The following is a 16,922-nucleotide window of genomic DNA, read 5'->3' on the forward strand; positions in this document are numbered from 1 at the left end:
AGAAATTCCTCCTTTTCAAGGAGTGCAAATTATTAAGTGACATTAGCCGTACTTAGATCAATATTGGTTTAATTGCTAAAAACAAATGAGGTACTTTGAGAAAACTAAAGTTTTAAAGCATATTTAGCTTTTAAAAATTAGTTTTATGTTAGAGCACCAGCTGGGCAGAGAGGCGAAGGGGGAGAGAGAATCTCAAGCAGACTCCATGTCCAGCATGCAGCCCAACATATGGGGCTCAGTCATGACCTGAGATGAAATCACGAGGTGCTTAACTGAGCCACCCAGGCACTCCACATTTTTAGTTTTCTAAGATAAATAGGAAAAAAACAATTATTTTTCTTTGTCCCTAATACTAATCTTTTTTGATTCATAGTAGAGGGACCTGTAAGAGAAGCTGCTTTGTTCTTAATTTTGAGAATTTATGGATTTGCCAGGAGTAATACTTTTTATATTTAGTACTTTTTGATGGAATAATTCTGGAGTAATACTTTTTGTATTTAGTACTTTTTGATGGAATAATTCTATTTCCCTTCCTTAGGCAAGTCTGCTGAATATGAATGTTTAATGGCTTAGTTCTTAGCAATACCATTCACTGTTCTGCAGACATTTCTTTTAAAATACCCACTTTTATTGTTTCCCTTTGTTCCTGACTTCGAAAAACAGATATTTTAATGTTTTATTCTTTTCACTTACCAATTTTCAGAATGATGGGTTGATGTTCTGGTAACCTCTGGAAGTGTATTGAGTTTTAAGTATCCTGAAATCCTGTATTGGTATTTCACTGTAACTTTTTTGGCTGACAACCACTAGCTTAATGAGGGGAGAGAAAATGTCTAGGGTGTGGGGCTTTTTGAAACTGTCCAAGAAAAGTTGAGGGTCACGTGCACTGATGCTCTGAATCAAAGGTAGTGATCTGGGCTCTGGAGATAAAGGGGTTAAAATTTTTTATTTTGTTGAGTTTTTTAATTCCAGTATAGTTAACAGTAAAGGGTTAATGTTATTTCAGAAAGTCTAAGGCTACCTTCCAGCCAGTTCTTGCCAAAGAGCCAGTTGCTGCTCCCTGACTCATGAATTTGGCAGTTAGAGGTCCTGTTTAATGCTGTGAAAGTTCTAAGTGCTGGTTTTGAGAAAATTGTTGAGGCTTATCTGTGTTAAGGGTCTGCTCTTAACCAAACTACTTGATGCTGTTGAAGGCTTGAGGCTCTGTCCTGGGTTCTTAGGCTGGAGGTTCTCCCATCTGTCTCCAAAATACTTTATTTTAGTCTTATGTTGGGGAGAAGTGGGAAAAAAAATGTCGGATGTTAATTTACTTTCACTCTTGAGAAAGATGGGAGGAATCTAAAATAATTAAATGTATACTGTGTACCAAAGTTCTAAGTGTTTAGGATTAGTAAGTAAGCAAAACAGTTAACTGTCCTGTAGGACTTAACATCCCATTGTACTAGCAGTCAATACACATTCTCAACTCCCTTTAAATTTTCAGTTCTGCGGAAGACAGCAAGGGGGTATTACTGGCTTATTACAGCTGGGAACTGAATTAGCACACAGCCATGTAGCCCAAACTGTAGTGGCCTGCATTGGCCTCCCTCACTGCCACAATTGGAACATTCCAACTCATTATCACCTACAGTAACCTTTTGAAAAAATGGATTTTGACCCTTCGTTTCAAAGCCTTTGACAGACTAATTGCATGTCCACACTGGTGAGTACTACTTGGCAATAAGAATGAACAACTGACCATCATCAATGGATGAGGATGAATCTCAACATGAGAGCAAGAGGCCAGACACAAAATCGCACATAATACATGGTTCAGTTTATGTTACACTAGAATCTAGTGCCAACAAATGTTAAATTGGGACCAGTGATGGGTGTGGGGAGCCTATGCTTCAGGTTTTTGTTTTGTTTATATTTTGAGAGGAGGGACAGGGAGGGGGAATCCCAGCAGGCTTCACACAGTCCGGCACAGAACCGGATGCAGGGGCGGGGCTTGAACTCAAGAACCTTGAGACCATGACCTGAAGTAAAATCGAGATGCTTGACCGATGCTTAACTGACAGCCATACAGGTACCCCCAGAAAGGTGTTGACATACATACAAACATTTTCCAAACTCACACTTAAAACATACGCACTTAAGAATTGTACATAAATAGTGGCTTTAAAAAAAAAAAAAGGCTTTTGGGTATGTATTGGCCTCTGAGAGCCTACAAGTCATGATTGAGCATTTGCCTGTTTTTACCCTCAACTCTTGCCACTCACCCCTGGCTTAGTCCTTCCTGTCACCTAGCCTTTTTCTCCTTGCAGGCACTTGATGTCTTTTGCTTGGAATATTCCTTTGCATGGCTGGTTCTCCCCACCTTTGTGTCTTAGCCCAAGTATTACCTAGAAGTGTTTTCTTTACCACTGGTTTTCTTCAAAGCCCTGATAACAAGCTAGAATTTCTCTCTTAACTTGCTCATTGCCCATCTTCCCTAGAAGTGAAGTGGCTTTTTATTATTATTTTTATTACTTTTAAGTTTATTTTGGGGAAGGGAGCAGAGAAGGAGAGAGAATCCCAGGCAGGCTCTGTGCTGTCAGTGTAGAGCCTGATGTGGGGCTTGATCCCACCAACCGTGAGAGCTTCACCTGAACCAAAAAATCAGGAGTCAGATGTTTAACAGACTGAGCCACTCAGGTGCCCTCAATGAAGTGGCTTTTTCAGGACAAGAACTTGTCTTTCTTCCCCCATGGCCTGACAGCAGGATCTCCATAAATGGTGATTGAATGAATTGATAAGTGACTACCAAATTAGTATTACATATTAAGTGCTATATGAACATGTCAAATTGAGATAGGAAAACCTCATAAAAGATTCACGTATGGAGTAAGAAAAGTATGAAAACTAGATTTGAGGTGTAAATCTGGAGTCAAGACCTTCTGGTTAGACACCTCTTCAACTGTAAGTTGAGAATGATACTACCTACTTCATGAAATCATAAGTGAAAATCTGAGAATCATAATTACAATTACTAATAACAGCTAAAACCTTTGGAGCCTTCATTATGTGCCAGACTCTGAATGACCTCATTCAGTAACTGGAAACAACTCGGGTTGTTACTGTTCTTAGCCATAGTTTGTAGATGAAGCAGAGTCTCAGACTGTTACTTGCTGGAATTTATAAGTAAATGTTGGAGGCAATATTCAAATCCAGGATTTCTGACTTTTGAGTTGATGCTCTTATTCAGGACTGTTCTCTTGACTGGACCTTTTGGGTCAGCCTTAACTTGGGTGATATTTGTGCAGTTGAAAGACATACTTTATCTGAACATTGGAAAAAGTTGCAAGCATTTTACGTAGAACACAGTTATGTATGCATTCCATTTAAAAGTAACTAATAATAGTATAGCAAGATCAGTCCTTGCAATGAGAATGTCTAAATTGAGTCCAGTGCTTCACACAGGGACCTTTTCATCACCCAGTACCCAGTTTTCAAAAGGTTTTCTGCTCTTGTGTCCAATGCTGAAATAGAGGCTGCCTGTTTAAGAGCCTCAGCTTTAAAAGGAACTTAAAACAGCTTGCAGAGAGGACTGATACTTGGAACAGTTGAAATTTCGTATTCCGTAACTGAGAAATAGCGCTGTTTGACAGCAGCTACTTCAGTTTATGCTCTAGTGAAATGAAGGCTGTCAGCTGCCGCCAAGGACACAGGAGGGATCTAGCCCAGATAGCATGGATTTCTGAATTTTGCTTTTTGAGTTTGTTCTTCAGTGTCCTTCCCACTATGACCTCTTTCCCTTAGCATCAGGAAGCCTGCCACTAGAAACTTCACTAGAGAGTGAGGCAGTTGCACATGACAAGAACACCTACAATTCTGAAGTTTGTGGGAAGGACGGGAGTGACGCCTCTGAAGCGGGGAGAGGCGGTGAGAAGAGATGTCCTCATTGTTGACCTGGTTAGAAAAGAACTAAATCGCTTAGTGTGCAAACGGAAGCAAGTCTCAGCCAGGTGGCGGGAGGAGGGCCTGGAGTGGTCGCTGACCAGAGTCCTGCTGGTTGCTTCCTGTAGCCCTCTTGGGCGGGATTGCAGCGACACTTCAGTGCCGCTAGGTGGCAGCCGCGCGTTTCCAAAGCAGGCTTGTCTACCCGGGAGCCCAGCTGGGAGCGGGAGAAGCGACCCGAGAGTCCTGGAAGGGGTTGAGGGGGAGAGAAGTCCTGGAGACCCCCTTTCCCGCAGGGGCAAGGACGGAGAGATACGAAGGGGTCTCACTTAAGAGTGCCAGCCATCCGAGTAGGCATCTGGGGCACGCCACGTTCTGCGTGGACTCACAGGGCGGGTAAAAACGAACCCTCTTAAGCGGTGCCGCCCCGGGGGCTGGGCCTGACCCGCCCCCTCCTGGCTCCCCACTCCTGCGCTAAAGGGTGTGAGTGAGTGCTAGTAGCGAATGTGGGCGAGTGAGGACGCCCCGCACCTAACTGCGTTCTTGGGGACCGCAGCCTTCCCAATTCCGGCAGGATTTGCGCCGCGGCGCGGGTCATTGCGCCCGGGCGCAGAGCTCCGACGGCTTCCAGCGTTCACCAGCTCCAGCCTCGCGGGCTCTGCCCCTCGCCGGTCCTGTCGCCGAGAGTCTGAGCGCCTCCCTCCAACCCGGAGCCGCCAGGAGAAGGCGGAGGCAGTGGAGAGGCCGCGGCAGGCAGGCAAGCAGGCTGGGCCGCCTTTGATGTGGGCGCGGCGCACCCAGCCGAGCTGAGCGCCCGTCCGGCCGCGCCCCGAGGGGGGAGCCCCCGGGCCCCGCATCCTCATTGTGCCGACTCGGGCCCGGGCCCGCCCCCGGCCCCCCGCCCCCTCGCCGCCCGCGCGTAGAAAACGCCCCGGCCGCCGCCAGTGGTGGGAGGCGGCGATGCGCACGGCCGGAGAGACGCGGAGGAGGAGACATGAGCCGGCGGGCGCCCAGACGGTGCGGCCGTGACGCGTTCCTGCTGCAGCCGCGCGCCCCGGCCCTGGAGCGCTGACCTCTGGCCCCGCACCGCCCCGCGCCCCGGCCGGAGAGCGCGCCCCAGCTTCCAGCCCCGCCGCGCATGCTGCCCCCGGAGTGAACCGAGCAGCCAGCCTCCCGCAGACGCCCGGACAGACGGACGGTCAGCAGTGAGCAAGCTTCCCCGCACCAGCCGGGCGCCTCTTGCACAGCGGCGGCCACCCCGTAGCCCCCGCGCCAGCCCGGAGGGCGCAGCGCTCGGGAGGAGCCGCGCGGGGCGCTGATGCCGCAGGGCGCGCCGCGGAGCGCCCCGGAGCAGCAGAGTCTGCAGCAGCAGCAGCCGGCGAGGAGGGAGCAGCAGCAGCGGCGGCGGCGGCGGCGGCGGCGGCGGAGGCGCCCGGTCCCGGCCGCGCGGAGCGGACATGTGCAGGCTGGGCTAGGAGCCGCCGCCTCCCCCCCGCCCAGCGATGTATTCAGCGCCCTCCGCCTGCACTTGCCTGTAAGCGCCCGCGCGCGGGGCTGCCTACCCTGCCTTGCCGTCTGTCCGTGTGCCTGTGACTCTGTCTGCCCGCCCGGCCGTTCGTCTGACTTTCCGACTGCGTATCGGTCTGTCTGTCCGCGCGCCCCCCTCCCTCAAGTCCCACTGACCACCTCTCCATCTCTCTCCCGCAGGTGTTTACACTTCCTGCTGCTGTGCTTCCAGGTACAGGTATGTGGGATCCTGACTCTGACCTCCCCCTGCCCCTGCCTCTCGGTACAGGTCGACCCCCCTTCCCCGGGCCGCGCCCCCTCCTTGTGCCCCACCCCTACTGGGCGCCGAGCCCAGTGCACCTGTTCCCAGGGCGCCAAAGGGCGGCTCCGCGCGCGCCCTGCGCCGGCGGGGGACCAGCCAAGGGCAAGGGGCTGTGCTGCAGGGCTCAGACTGGCGCGGCCCCTGTCGGCCTCGGCTGGGAAGAGATCCCCGGAACCAGCGGACTCACCCGCTGCAATGTGCCCTGCTCCAAGCCCCCTGCCCACAATCGGCGAGGAGTTGGGACCTGGGCATTTTTTCTGCCAACCGTCCTTAATATCTCCGCTCGCTCTTCCAAACAAAAAAGCTCCTTTCAGCCGAATGGATTTTGAGTCCAGGGAGAAAGCTTCAGTTGTAAATTACTCTGTGGTTTCAAAGGCGTTTGCAGGAGAGAGAGAGAGGGAGAGAGAGAGAGAGAGAGCACGCGAGCGAGCGCTAGGAGACTCGGTGAGAGGTAGTAGAGACGGGCGATTGGGCTGAGGGGCCATTGCCCTTGAAGCCGCTACGGAATTGGCCACGTTCTGCACACCCTTGCCCAAGGTGGTGTGGCCCTCGGCTTGTTCCCCGCCTTGCTCCCCGCTCGCTTGCTCGCTCCCTGTGAATCAGAAGAGGGCTTGGCGCTCAGCCTGGAAAGCACTTGCTAAAATCTGATCTGTTACTTCAGCAGCTTTCAGACTCGGGAAGGTCTTGGCACGCAGACAGTTGGAACGCGCTGGCTTCCAAAGCCGTGGAAATGAAGGAAAAGCGTGGGGGGGGGGGGGGGGGGGCAGAGAAAGAGAAGAGGGAAGGAGGGAGCGACTTCAGCCCCGATTAGAACCAGACCAGGGCTGCCTCAGCATGGTTGGGGGGGGGGGGGCGGCAAAGGGAAAGGGAATAGGAAGTGCCAGCTGCCCTAGCCCCCCACCCACTTAGAGCTGCAAGGGAGGGGCCCTAGGAGGAGCTGGATAGGGGCCAAAAGAGATTATCTGCCCCTTACCCCCTGGGTTGAAGGCAGGTGTCTGCAGGGTTAGAGAAGATGCTCAGGTTTTAGCTTTTGGGGTTCCAGAGGTGCCCCAAAAGACCCTCGAGCAGGGAAAATTGTGGCTCTCCCAGCTTTACGGCATAAGGAGTGTTGTGAGTGTTGAGTGCTACTGAGACTCAGCAGCCTCTCTCAGTGTTTGGTGTGGTGGCGGGTCTGCTTACCTCGCCTTCCACTCCTGGGAGAGGACTCAGCGTCAGGATGGACACTGGGCTTGGGGCAGCTAATTGGGGCGGGGGGCTATAAGGATGGATGGATGGATGGGTGGACGGACAGACAGACTGATGGGTTCTCTCCTCCTGTTAGTCAGGCCGGGGTCCCCAGTGACTCCTTGAATCAATATAACTGGAGTCAGTAACTTAAAACTGGCTGTTTGCCAAAGCAGATGTGACCCTATGATGGTGGGGGCAGGGGTGGGAATGGCTGGTGTCAGAGAGCCAGTGCCAGGCATGGCCTGCCTGGTTTACAGCTGAGTCTCCAAGCAGAGGGCAGGTCCCAGGGTCACTCCAGGGGATCTGTTTGTCTTACCTGGATGGGAGCTCTTTTCCCTAAGTGCTGCACCTGGGGATGGGGCCGTGATGAAATGGGCATTGCAGGCAGGGAATGGCTGTGGACTTGGTGGCCCTCCTGGTGCTGGCTGCCCCTTGGTCCTTAAAGCAGGGCCCAGGAGGGTTTGCAGTATGGTCTTTGTATTCTCTGGGGAAGTGTGAGGGAGGGAACCTGGACTCTGCATCCCACCTCCACCTCCTGGCCAGAGCTAGAGCTAGCTTCTTAGGAAAGAGCTGGGTGGGACACCTGGGTTAGGGCTTCAAGCAGGTGATGGCGCCTCCTCTCCTCGCTGTCTTCCCTCTTCCTTTCTTGGCAGCCTTTCCCCATCCGAACTGCCATCAGGCTGATGTAGTTAACCCATGGTCCATGCACCCAGAGAGTATCTAAGGACGGGATTATGGAGGAGGCAGGCCCCTGAAACGTTGCACCAAAATGGTGCTCAGATGCGCTCACATCTTCGAGAGGACTCTCAGCTCTCCACGGATTTTCAAAAGCACCTATGATTCCTAAACAATAAAGAAACGGCAGGCTTATGTCCCCACTCATGCTTTAGGGACAAAGGTGGAGTGGCCGTGAGAGGTAGAGATGAGGGGTGGGAGTGGTAGTTGCTGGGAGCTGAGGTCCGCTGCCTGCCGAGGCGGTGTTGGGAGAGCAGCTACTTCGCTGGCGGGGTACACTTAGCAGGGGTGATGAGAGCTCCCTTGGGGCCAGGGGAGGCCTTCCTGCATGGTGGGAAGGGCTCAGGGCTTTACAATCTGTCAGACTGGACCTGAGTTCCAGCTTCCTCCTTCCTCCTTTGTAGACCCCTGTGAGTGTTAGCTTCATCATTTGGGAGAAGGGTGGCTTTGAGGCTGAAGTGATACATGCTAAGTGTGGAGAAGGGTTTGGAAATTCTCACCTACCCAGGAGGGTATGTTGTTCTGCTGGGAAATGGACACACCTATGCCCTTCCCTTCCCCCACCTCTATGTTTTGGGGGACTGCTCCAGTCTTAGCAGTTAGAGTTTCTGGGCTCCTCCCTTCTCCCCAGCCATCAGTCATCAGCCCCCATCTCTAGCCACATTTTCGAGAGAACACAGTCAATGCCAGACACTGCCCTCCCCCTCGCTCCCCCCCAACCAACCATGTGGTGAGCCCCGCCCTGCCCCCTCCCCCCTGCTGGCCACCCCAGGAAGCGGGAAGCTGGGAATTTAATAAAATCCCTTCTCCATACAACTTGGGACACCACGGATAGCTCAAATCGGAAGAATTTTAAAAATTTCCGAGGGGAGCAGGCGGCGTGACCAGTAAATTGCTTTTCTGCACTTGGCTGAGCGCTGACAATGACACCGGGCTGGGCTTTTCACGCAGCTTGGCCGGCACCTGCCTGACATTGTTCCTACCGCCAGGCTCGGCTAGGTCCTGGCCTTCCCCAGACAGGCCAGGCTTGAGGCGAGCCTGGGAAGGGGGGTTTCTGCCATCCAGCCCTTGTCACTCCCAGAGCTCCACTTCCTCCCTCACCGCATGATGTGTTCAAGTTTTGAAGTTTCCTTCCACGCCCCCTCTTGGCCTGACCACCCCCCACACCTGGCTTCCTCAGTGAGGATTTGAACCTTTCTTCTAGTTGGCTACAATAGGAAAGCCAGAGACAGAGTCCTTTGGGACATGAGGATGATGGGAAGCTATCCTATTGGGTAGCACATTTGATTTCTTAAGGCAGCAACATCATCCCTCTGTCCATCCGGTCAGGTATTCATTCAACAAACACTTGCTGGAAACCTCCTTCTTGCCAGCCCTGGGAACAACCCAAGTCAGTTTCTGGCCTCAAGATGCACCCAGGCTAGAGGGGAGAGTGCCAGATAAACCTGAGTTCCTTTAATCCTGCCTCCTGAGAAGTGCAGGGAGGCTGGCATATCCAGCCCAGGAAAACTCTAAGGCTCTTGGTTTCCCCAACACCAGACAGACTTTTTCAGAAAGAATACCAAAATTATTCAGAAAGAATACTGGTGGGAAAGGAGAGTTCCAAGAGGGATGCTAGGGTTCCTCAGTGAGAGATTCCCCTGGGATTCTCCTGATGCGTCTACGTTGTACCAGATGGTCAGAGCCCGGGTAGGTGTCTCCGATGGGAGGCATCTGACTCAGAGTCTGCAGACCTTGATTTTCCTGGAATGTTCTGGACTGAAAGGGTCGCTATGTGACAGGCAGGCACTTTCTCACATCACGGAGGTTAAGCCTCACAACCAGCCTGGCACTAGGGAATTCTACAGACAAGGAAGTGTGGCCCAGAAGCATGAAATAACCTGCCTCTGTCCACTGAGCAGGACAGAGGCAGTGCTGGCTTCGACTCTGGGTCACCTGGCTCTGGGCCCCAGGCTTATTAAACGGCAGCCTAAGGGCTCTGGAGTCCGCTAGCCTGGCTCCCTGTTGCCGCACTGCCTTACCTTTGCTGTATGACCTTGGCAAGTTTCTTAACCTCTCAGGTCTCAGCTTTGGGATGTGTAGAATGGGAAGAAAACAACCAACAAAGCGGTGAGAGCAGGGTGAGAGCAGGGGCCAGTGCGGAGCCTGGTCCTCTGTCCAGGGCTCTAGCCCCAGTGCCTCTTGTTTGGGGAGGGCTCCCTGGCCCCCACGCCCCTGTCAGGGTGGTAAGCTCCCCTTCCCCAGGGCACTGTCTCCTCCTGGTGGCCAGGAGAGGGGAGATGTGGATTGTTTCCTTTCTGAGGGCGGGGACTTTCTTGTTCACCTCTGTGTGCTCCGCATTTCTTACCGTGTCCAGTTGCCCCCACTCGCAGACTGGCAGAACACTGCCAGGGATACAGGGACCCTGTATGCCAGGGATACAGCGGTAGTGCTAAGGGCCTTATCAGGGTGGCCTGGGCTGGGCAATGGCCACCGGGCCTCAGAAAGGGCAGAGGCCTGTTGTCTCCACTTTGGGCCTGAGTCTGGGGACTTGTTCTGAAACGTTGGTGGGTCAGCGGGCCCCTCAGGCTTTAATCAGGCTTGCTGGTAGGGGCTGGGAGGTGTTTGTTCATTGCTCTGACATCTAAATGGCGTCACGCCCATGGGCCATTTAAAATGCTCCGGTGCCGAAGATGGGGCCAAGGACAAGCCTCCTGTGGGCCACAGAGCAGAAACAGTCTCAGGACCCCTGGGATCAGTCCTGGATTTGTCACTGGCTCACTGAATGGCCTCCCTCCCTGGGCCTCAGTTTACCCACCTGGGTATCAGTGACATGAGCTAGATGACTTCTGTGGAGTTTGAACACATGGGCTTTGGCACAGGAGAGACCTCGGTTTGAATCGTGCGCTGCTGGGCAAATTTCTTAACCTTAAACAATTTGCACCTCGGTTTTCCCCGTCTGTAAAGCGGGGGGCAGTGAGAGATACCTAGTTCTTAAGGGTTATTGTGGGGACTAAATGGGCTAATGCACACAGAGTAGCTAGCTGGCACTCAATAATGTGTAACGGTACTCGTTAAATCAGTTACACGCTCTGTGTGTGCGTTAGGTGGGTACCGTGCTGCAGGGTGCTGGGCAAGGCTAGGAGGGACATACTCCTTGCGTCGGTGACTTCCGGGCTCCTCTTGTCCAAGTTGAGAGCACAGGCTTTGGACTTAGGCCTGCATTTAATCCTCATTGCACCACTCCCAGGCTGTGTGGCCTTGGGCAAGATCCTTAAGCTCTCTGAGTCTCTGCCTCCTCATCACACGAGATATAGGGATGATAATACCACTCCCCAAAGGTGTAATTGGAATCATGTCTTGGGCCAAGTATGCAGTAGGTACTCAGTTATGGTGCTGTGCCTCAGTAGCGATCAGCAAACATTTATGGGACATCCGCTGCCTGGGTGGCCTTGGACTGGGTTTTAGAGAGAATGCCAAGAAGGCATCCAAGGCTTCAGTTTTTTCCTCAAAGTGTTCCCTGTGAAGAGACTTTGGGCTGATGCTTTGGGCAGCTTTATTTACCTCCCTCATCCCCATTCCGCCTCTGCCTTGGAACCTCTTTGCACTTTGTCACTGTCACAGGCCCCAGTGTGTTCTCCGTGAGGCTCACAGGGATGCATAGGAGCTCAGGCTCTGGGTCTGGCCCACCAGATCACACCCCGCCTTGGCCCCTTGGTAGTCTCAGATTGAGCACATTGCTCGGCCTCACGGTGGCTCATCTTTGTTGTGGGTGTCAGGGTAGAACCTCCCTCTTGGGGTTGCTGCAAGGGTGAATTGTGATCACCCGGGGGCACAGCACCTGGATCACTGTAAATGTTAAGTAATACACGCTGCAGCTGGGCATTTGACGTTCGTGCATCTAGAGGCCTGTTCCTGGAAGTCAAGGGAGGCTGGACCCATCCCGAGGGCCCTACGGCACATCGCACAGACCTGGCTTGCGGGATGAATGTTGAGTAAGTGAGTAGAGGGGCCATAGCTTCTCTAGGGCAGGTCCCTTCTGGCACCAGGCATGGGGCAAGGAGACTCAGGACCTATCCCAGCCCTTGGGGACTTGAGAGAAATCAGAGGGGTCTGTGCAGGGGGACATGGGCTGCAGGGGGACATGGGCTCCAGGGTGCCATGGGTACCCTGGTGAAGGGCCATGAAACCAGACTGGGGGCAAGAGGATCTGGCCAGAGAAGATGCCCTGTTTGAATCTTAGATTAAGAATAAGGCAGATGAAGATGCTGTGAACCTGTGTGTACATGTGTGAGTGAGTGAATGAGTGTGTGGTGTGTGTGTGTGTGTGTGTGTGTGTGTGTGTGTAAAAGCCATTGCAGGCACATGGAATATCTCTAGATGGAAACAGGGAACAGCCTGATATGCTCAGGGGACTCTAAGCCTGTTGCAGCACCAAGTTTAAGAAGAAGGGTGATGTAAAAGGCCATGGTAGGCATTGAATGCCAGAATAAAGGGCTTGTTTCTGGTCGGCATGCATGACCACTCTTCCCCCACCCCCCACATGCTTTAAGGGACAGGGAAGTGAAACAGGGTTTGGAGGAGAGGGGAAAATAAATAAAAGAAGGGAATGTGGGTCTTTAGGGGTCCTGCCTCCTTCCCCAAGCTGGCTCCAGGGTTGACCACCAGAGGTACTCGTATTGACGATCTGTATGGAGAAGGCTGATGTGTGGGGAGAGGGGCTTCTAGTCAGCCACCTTGGGTGGCAGCACCTCCCTCCCATGCTGATGGCTCAGCCCTGCCAATCAATACCTTGGTAGCCCTGGGAGCTTAATGGACAGGCTGGGGGTGGGGAAGGGCCCTTTACAACATCACCAACATCACCGTTCCGGCTGGGTTGGGTGTAGGGACTGTGACGGGATAGAGGGGGAAAGCCTGGGGCTGAAAGGGGTGGTGGGAGCGTGAACCTGAGCCAAACTCAGATCCAGAGGTGGGCTCCACCTTCCTCCTCCCTTTTCCGCCTACAGATGCCAGCTGGGGAAAATCCTTGGGCTCTGGAGCCAGAGATGGGTTCAGATCTTGGCTCTGTCGTTTTGTGTACAACGTGGATGAGTCCCTTGGCCTCTCTGTGTCTCCCTTTGTCACAGGGACGGGAATCGTTCTGACCAGCCCAGATTGTGTGAGGAGGAAGGAGACCTTGCTTGCAAAGTGCTTAGCTCAGGCCCCGGCACAAAGCAAGTACCTAGCAAGTGGGAGCCAGTGTTAGCTTCTGCCTCACGAATAATAAGAAGCCACAGAGCACTGGGGCTGGCAGCCACTCCTGGGCCTGAGTCCAGGCCCGCTCTCTAGGAAGAGTTTGTGGGGAGCTGCATTTTGGGATGGAGAGCAGGGCTGACTTTACCCGGGACCACTCCTGGAGGGGGGAATTGAGACTTTGGAGAAACTCTGAACGCCCTCAGCAGGGCTGGCAACATTGCTGCTGGAGGAGGAGGCAGGCGGTGGTGGAATGTGGCCGGAAGTCTGTGGGCTGCCCCTCCTGGGACGGGGAGACCCTCCCTTTCTGGGCAGGCTGCCTGGAGACAGGGGCATGGATTGTATGAGGCCTCAAGGATGGGGACCTGGGCGGGAGGGGGCAGTGTGACCCCATCCTCCTCTTGAGTAGGGGGAGTGAGCTCAAGGCCTTGAGCCCTTTCATGTTTAATCCCTGCTCCAATCCCTGCCCCAGCCATGGCTTGTGGCCAGAACCAGTTGCCATCCTGAATAGAGGTAGAGGCGGGGGTGGAGAGAGGAGAGAGTGAAAGCAGGCAAGGGTGAAGGGGTGGAGAGCTTGAGCTCTAGACTGAGATGGATTTGAATCTGGATTCCTTTTCTCAGTAGTGAGTGTCTTTGGACAAGCGATGTAACCTCTCTAAGCCTCAGTTCCCTCATCTGTAAAGTGGGTACGATAATTATAGAAGTCATAGGCCCGCCCTGGGAATCCCATAAGATAGTTTACCTAAAGTGATTCTTAGCACAGAGGGAAGCGCTCAGTAAGTCATGGCGTGGCTGTTCAGAAAACAAAACACAAGAAAAAAGAAAAAGAAAAAAGTTGTGGCTGTGTTGTCTTTTTCTCTGAGATAGATTTTTTTTAATGTTTATTTTTGAGAGAGAGAAAGAGCATGCACGAAGCAGGGGAGTGGCAGAGAGAGCGAGAGAGTGAGGAGGGCAGAAGATCTGAAGCAGGCTCTGTGCTGACAGCGGTGAGCCCAATGCGGGGCTTGAACCCAGGAACTGGGAGACCATGACCTGAGCTGAAGTTGGACATTCAACCAACTGAGCCACCCAGGTGCTCCTGAGATAGATATTACAAACAGTCCCCATTCTGCTAGTGAGAAAACTGAGGGGTTAAAGAAATCAAACTGGGGCGCCTGGATGGCTCGGTCAGTTAAGCGTCTGACTCTTGGTCGCAGTTCAGGTCATGACTCACAGTTTGTAAGTTAAAGCCCTGCGTCAGGCTCTGCGGTGAGGAGCCTGCTCGGGATTCTCTCTCTCTCCCTTTCTCTTTGCCCCTTCCCCCGCCAAAAAAATAAACTTAAAAAAAAAAAAAAAAAAGATACCAAACCGAGTGGTGATTCAGGGTGCAGCCAGGTGACCCCAGACGTCAGTTAGTGCAAGTCATTTTGTTGTTGACTACATGTGGTGTGTGCTCACTTGTGCTGTGTGTGTACATAAGTGATGTGTGACCATGTCTGTGGAAGGTGGGGAGATATAGGAAGCCCCCACACGTGTCTTCAGAGCATGAGTGGGTCCGTGAGGCCGAGATCTTCAGCCAGAGGGAGGAGTCGTGGCTGACGGATGCGCCAGAAGGAGGGGACCTGGGTTGATGTCTGGAAGCTGGCACTGAGATCACCCCATGGAAGGTTCACCCCAGGTGCCTGAGAGAGGAGGGTCAGAAGGTAGGAGAGGCTAGACTATAAAGGCCCCCGAGTGGGTGCTGTGGGCGGTGGGGAGCCAGGCAGAGTGTGGGGTAGGAACCGAACTCGCCTTGTGCGTTAGAGAGCTGGGCTCCACTGCAGGCCAGGCCGAAGGCGAGGGGCTCTGTCCCACCAGACACCTTGTCTGTGCCGGGCCTGGGACCTTGGTGGACCCCGGTGCGGGGAGATGTGAACCTGTCAGCCCATTGTTGCCTCTGTGCAACTCCTGGATGGGGGAGTGAATATTTCCACTGGAGCCCCAGCTCTCAGGGCAGGGAAGGGGCTGGCAGGGGGGTGGTAATTGAGAGTCTTGGGCTGCATGGGGACCCCTCTATATGCCATCCTGCTGTGGGAAAAGCTACTTCGACCCAAAAGGTAATTTGGGGTGGGGGGAAGGCAGAGTGACAGAAGGTGCCTTCCTGTGCCTAAGGACACATCCTGTCTGTGCCAGCCCTGCTCACCTTGTGAGAGCTGTGCCAGTCTGGTTTTGTTCACCCTGCAGCTATTCAACAGCCCAGACAACTGTGTACCTGGAGGGGCGTTAGCCAGCAGACAGCCACTCTGACTATTCTAGGAAAGGCCTGGAAGGCAGGCCCCCTCTTAGGCACCGGGGCCAAGTGGCCTGCTACCCCATGAGCAGGAGAGGAGGAGAGAGAGATTGGTCCCGAGGCAGACGCAGGAGCCCTGCTTGTCCACGTTCTGGCTCCGTGGCCCTGGAGAGATGCCTCAGAGGTCCAGTGACCTTTGCGAAGCGAGCTCTACCTGGTGCCCACCTCCCAGAGTGGCTGAGAGAATTATAGGAGATACCACAGAGGGCTTCGGAGCACAGTGCCTGGAAGGAAGTGCCTAGGAAAGCCTAGCAGCTGATAGCTTTGCAGACGCCCCTTGCCACCGCTCTGTTGGGCATTCTGCTTGTCTGGGTAGTAAGTGGTGGGGCTGATTTTGGCCTCTAGGTTTCCCTCATCCTCACCACAGTCATTTAGCACACATCGGCTGGGCACCCTCCTGGGGCCAGAGCTGGAGATCCCCGGATGAGCTGGACAGGCTAAACTCTGGGGACACTAAGCCATTACTGTAGTGCCCAGAGGCCCTAACCCAGCTGGAGGATGGGGAGCAGAAAAGGCTTCCAGAGGAGGCACCTGAGGGCAGGTGTCGGCTGGGCAGAGGGGGCAGGGTGCCCTGGGCAGAGGGCCTGACCTGTGCAAAGGCCTGGGGCTCCCCAGAGGTCTTGCCCAGGAAGCCCAGGGGCGTCGCTGCCTTTTCAGAAGGATGGACTCTGTGTATGTATCAGAGGCCCACCCCTGCTACCTCCCTTGGGAAGAATGTGACCACAGAATGTGGCTTAAATGGTGGAAGCTGGGCAAGATGGATTGTTCCCCCCACATCCTGGAGAAGGGCCACCGGATAGCCCCTGCTGACCCTGGGTCACCCACACTGCCTCTGTCCAGTGGGCCAGGGAGAAAATCGTTAATGGGAGGCTGGCTTCTGGGGCAGGGCAGCTCCCCTTGGGGACCCAGGGTAAGGAGATTGGTTTGACCTCTGGTCGATAAGGTCTCCTGTGAGCAGGAGGAGAGTTGGAGGACAGGGAAGGAGGCTGGAGGCCTGCCCTTGGGGGAGGGGACAGGGCCGGGCTACCTCAGGAAGTCATACCAGGAAGGTCGAGGGCCGTGGGTGGGGGCTCTTCAGGACATGTGCCCACCAGGTGTGAACCTCAGGGGCCGATGGAGCTCTTCCCTCCCTGAGCATCAGGATATGGAAGGGGGTGGGTCCCAGGCATCAGAGCCTGGCTGTGAATGGTGACAGGGGCTGGCCACGGAGAATAGAGGAAGTAAAGGGCGTGCACCCTTGGTGGGCCTTGCACCACTGGCCGTGTGGCTCGAAGCCTCAGTTTCTACATCTGTTAAATGGAGGTGGTAAGCATCCCCATGCTGCAGGGGTGTCTGGAAGGACCGGAAGCAATAGCATCTTCCCAAAGCATGGTTTGCGAGGAGAAGTGCCCTGCGTGTACGGACGAGGAGTGTGATATGAGGGTGTTTCTGGAGAGGCTTCACGGTGAGCCTCTTAATGCCCCTTGGGTTCCCTCACTCACGCCTACTGAGTGCGTACTCTGTGCCAGGCCCTGTTCTAAGACTTCCGTGTTTCATCTGCAGGGCAGCCCGTGACATGGGTGCCACTGTCATCCCTCTCGTTTTCTACGTGAGGAAACTGAGGTACAGAGGGGTTAGTGACTTGCCTGGGGTCTCTTAGCTAGTGAGTGGCGCACCCCTGGGTTTCGAATCTGGGACCTCCTCCCGATCGTGCCG

The 16,922-nt window shown here is 53.9% G+C and overlaps 1 protein-coding gene across 1 annotated transcript in view; it reads left to right on the forward strand.

The window, feature by feature from the left end:
* Positions 1–4,414: 4,414 nt before the first annotated feature.
* Positions 4,415–16,922, forward strand: part of FGF18 (fibroblast growth factor 18) — a 33,087-nt gene continuing 20,579 nt past the window's right edge. The window contains exons 1-2 of the mRNA XM_019450300.2: positions 4,415–5,452; positions 5,626–5,662. Of these exons, the coding sequence (XP_019305845.1) occupies positions 5,421–5,452; positions 5,626–5,662 (69 nt within the window). The 5' untranslated portion in view covers positions 4,415–5,420. The remainder of the gene's footprint in view (positions 5,453–5,625; positions 5,663–16,922) is intronic.

The sequence above is a fragment of the Panthera pardus genome, unplaced genomic scaffold (genome assembly GCF_024362965.1).
Source record: "Panthera pardus isolate Hobbes unplaced genomic scaffold, ASM2436296v1 HiC_scaffold_2, whole genome shotgun sequence".
NCBI lineage: Eukaryota > Metazoa > Chordata > Mammalia > Carnivora > Felidae > Panthera > Panthera pardus.